The sequence below is a fragment of the Nicotiana sylvestris genome, chromosome 10, assembly GCF_000393655.2.
Source record: "Nicotiana sylvestris chromosome 10, ASM39365v2, whole genome shotgun sequence".
Classification (NCBI taxonomy): domain Eukaryota; kingdom Viridiplantae; phylum Streptophyta; class Magnoliopsida; order Solanales; family Solanaceae; genus Nicotiana; species Nicotiana sylvestris.
The window spans coordinates 74,290,876-74,295,092 of record NC_091066.1 but is presented as its reverse complement, the minus strand read 5'-3'; the positions used below and the strand labels follow the sequence as shown (position 1 = coordinate 74,295,092).

Sequence of the window (4,217 nt, the reverse complement as noted above, 5' to 3'; positions counted from 1 at the left end):
TATGTGGTATAAATCATATTTCATGGTTTTGCAAAAAAAGACATTCAAATATGTTGCAAAAATTATAACCAAACACAACTTCATCTTCAATTCAAATTTTAATGAAATTCCAAATTTAAAAATTTATTTTGAAATTCATGGCCAAATGCCTACAAAGTAATTAGGGCTTCGATATCATCCTGTGGTATAAATTTCTTTATTTTTTTTTTTCAAGAATAAATCGCATGCCAAAAGAAGAATCTCAATTTGTGTTGTCATATTCAAAGCTGCCTGCAAGCCTTTGCATTTCCTCGTTCAAATTTATTGGGCACATTTTGTTTCTTTATGATCCGTTTCACAAATTCTCAGAGCTAATCACACTAGATTAGTTCATATATTTTTTTAAAAAACTAATAATTCAGATATTCAAAAGTTACAAAAAAGATGCTAATAAGTTACAATTGTTCTCATGTGTCATGTCTAAGTGACGAAAGAGCAATTTTAAAATGTAGTGAATGTTCGCTTAGCGCGAATCTTGGTAAATAAAAGTATTAAACAGTTTGCCATGAAGACATGCGTGGTATTCTTATTAACAACAAATGTATAAGAGATAAAGTACGTAATAGTGACATTTTCAACTCTCCTAGCAAACTTTTTCTCAAACTAAGATATTAAATTTATATATAAAAAAAAGATATACTTAATTACTACTTTCAACAAGCGAATTTACACATTCAGGCGCTAATCAAAATTAGTTGATCGTTAATAGTATTCATAATTTTGAACGGCTATTTTTGTAAAAATCCCAAAAATAAATGGTCTTTGGTTTCGTTTTGCTCTTAGCTCGTTCGTCTTCTCTAGTTTGACGTTGATTTCGTTCTGTACTTTCGAATGAATGTATTATTATCTGCTTAAGCTAAGTAAGATAATACAGAAGAATTTTTACGATATATAATTCGTTAAGATATGATTAATTTGAACATGAAAGACCAGATGTATTGCCTATAGGAAAATCTCCATATATATCCATTGAAAAACTAAAATGTAAATGGTATTGAAAAGAAAGGCATATCCAGCTAATATCCTTCTTTTGTTATTTGTTTGCTGCATTTGAGTTTCATACTTCAACATAAATAATAGGCTCCATCTGCTTTTTTACTTTGCCATTTCTTGCTTCTATTGGAGCTTGAGATACCTCAGCCTGTCAATAAAAAGAACAAGTCCAACCCAAACAAATGAGATAAAAGATCTTAATTGGATTTAAGTTATCTATACAATATTAAAAGTACGAAGGCCCTTAGCGAAATGTCGTTCGCCTTTTTTACCCTTTAAAATTGGAGTTCACACTAGACAAAATAGTCATTTAATTATTCTCCTAATATTTAGTTCTTGAAATTGATTAAAATTTTTGTTATTAAATTATTTTCCATTGAACTAGGTAGGAAACCCTAAAATTTAGGACTCTAAAGTCAATTAAACTTTACCTAACTTAAATATTTTCCTTATTTGAATTATATATGTCACATAATTATAATTCTTACATGTTGCTTTCATGAATATATATTCTGTGAAAAAAAGTAAATAACGTGTGTTTTATATAAAATTAAAGTAAATAACTGATCCATCAATTTTATGCCTAATATTTAAAAAGGCACGTAAGAAATAGTGCATTTAAGTCATAGTTTTGATTTTAAAAAAATGAAAACATTAATGATAATTCATATTAAAGTGGCATGAATTTAGACTTTAAAAAGCAATTGTGACATTCTATTTTCTTTTAGCAATAAGGACGTAGAATTTGAAATATACTTACAAGTTTTGTCTACTTTTATTGTCTAAATATTAAGAAATAATCAAATGATAACCTTTTTTAAATGTGACATTATTTTAAATGGTAGAATAAGTTGATCAATATATATTTTGTACACAAAAATAGGAATATAAAAGAACATATATATGTAATTGGTCGCGAGTAAAAGTACTTTAGAAAGAAATTTTAGGTAAAATAAGATAATAATTGAGCAAAAAAAAATAATATAAAAATTGTTAATAAAAATCGAGTTCAGATGCCTATATGATTATTAAGTTATTAATAGAATAAGGTTACAGCTTTAGCAGTACCGTAAAATGAGTAAAGATAAACAAAAATTAATTGTTGGTAAACTATCTTACATAAATTTTTTAATAAGTAACATGAAATATACATGCAATGTACGTACCCAAGTCCAAAAGTAAAGTTGAATGATTTTTTTTACCTTTCAATCAAACGCTACTCCTATAACTTTTTTTGTACAATAAAGCAAGCAAGAAAAACTACTGAAGGAAGAACTATTAGACTAGATCAAACTCCTAAGGAAGAACTACTCTTAATTTTATATAATAACGTAAACATAATTTTGAATATTATTTATTTTATTTATAAAATTTTATTTTTCATTAACACGAGGGACACGCGCAACGCGCGTATGCTAAAACTAGTATGTTCTAAATGTAAAAGATTAACATATAATTGTAAATTAATTATTACTATTTTTTATCAGGTTAATTATAAAGATTTACTTATAATTTCTTATAAATAACTCGATTGTGTAAATATTTTTATACAGTTTATTGCAAAAAATTCAATCTCTAATTCATTATACAAGGCAAATGGATATTGTCAAAATCCTTTCACGTGCTTAGCTTATCGAAATAGTTTAAAAAGTATTTGATTCTCTGGATACTGAAGAATCAGTAAAATGTGGAAGGTTAGTGCAAATACAGCTAGCAGTATATATCTAGAACAAGATGATTAATAGTCGAATTAAAATCAATGGAATTTTTACTTCCCGTTTTATAGTTTTTTGACATTCCTTTATAAATAAATAAAAAAGACGTTTAATAGATTAGTATTAAGAGTATATGTATAAACAGTTAACTGATCGAGTGAACACTCCATTAATTGGAGTCACAAGAATATATTAGGAGGGTGTTTGGCTAAGCTTATAAGTTGGTCAAACTGACTTATAAGCATTTTTTGGTTTATCTACGTGTTTGGTAAAATTAAAAGTGCTTATAAGTTAAGTGCTTATAAGCCAAAAATAAGCAAAAAACCATAACTTGGTCTCCCCCAACTTATCAAATTTTAGCTTATAAGCACTTTAGGTTTGACCAAAATATTTACTATTATATCCCTAAAATAATTCTTTTTAAACAAAACTCTTCATATACCCAGTTCTTCAACTGCTTATTATTAATTTCAGCACTTTTATCCAAATACGTAACTGCTTATTTTTTAAATCAGTTTCAGCACTTAAAAGTGCTTTTCAGCAACTAATGATTATGAACTACTCTAAATCAGCTAAGCCAAACGGACTCTAGGATAAAAAATGTAATAAATGATTTTTTATCGTTTTTCTAAAACATCAAATATTTTGAAACAAAAGACTGATTACCCAAACGACTAATGTAGTGTTATTTTACCTTTGTTCTTCATCGTTGAACATGTAGCCTTTGTTGTTATGGCCACCATTTGGCTTATTGTATTTAGGCAAAGGAACTTGACCAGACTCAATGCGTTTGATATCTTCCACAAGTTTTTCATAGTGAGTTTTCACGTCTTCTTCTGTCTTACCACCACCAACTGCCTTAGCCAAATTACGCCACCGATCTGGTGTGTCTTTGTCATAAATGGCCAATGCATTCTCAAATTTCTTGTTTTGCTGAGGAGTCCATGTTGAATTCGAGGCCATTTTTGCAACAACAAGGAAATTTAAGGCCACACTAGAATGATAAAGGAGAGTAGATGATGTTTTGGTACAAAAAAGGTTAACATGGATACTCTATATATATACCAATGGAGAGACACAAATAGACAAAAGTATGGTGGGCCTGTTAGGATTCTTTTCTTTTTTTTTCTACTGCTAAAACCAGGGAAAAATATGTGAAAGCAACATGTTTTTTTCTTCTAAATCATAATTACAACTAAGCATGTACTTTTTTGTGGATAAGAAATTTAAGTTTTAATACACAAAATGAGCAGTCCAGATCGGAAAATTTGTTAGAAATTAATGTTTCTTTCAGAGATATAGATTTATCACGGGCAAGAAATCTTAGTTTAATATACAAAATTAGTAGTCCAGCTCGGAGAAATATGATAGAAATTAACTCTCTTTTAGAGACATTTGATGTTGTCATTAGGTAAGCAGTTAATTATATTGATCTCCCACCTGAATATTAAGCCAAATAATATTATAATA

General features: G+C 28.1%; 1 protein-coding gene across 1 annotated transcript; it reads right to left on the bottom strand.

The window, feature by feature from the left end:
* Positions 1 to 918: 918 nt before the first annotated feature.
* On the bottom strand, positions 919 to 3,766 carry LOC104238631 (protein RADIALIS-like 4). The gene is made up of 2 exons (XM_009793047.2): positions 3,442 to 3,766; positions 919 to 1,180 (listed from the first exon to the last, which is right to left on the bottom strand). Exons 1-2 carry the CDS (start codon positions 3,708 to 3,710, stop codon positions 1,156 to 1,158), a joined length of 294 nt encoding a protein of 97 aa, XP_009791349.1. The 5' UTR covers positions 3,711 to 3,766; the 3' UTR covers positions 919 to 1,155.
* Positions 3,767 to 4,217: the final 451 nt, after the last annotated feature.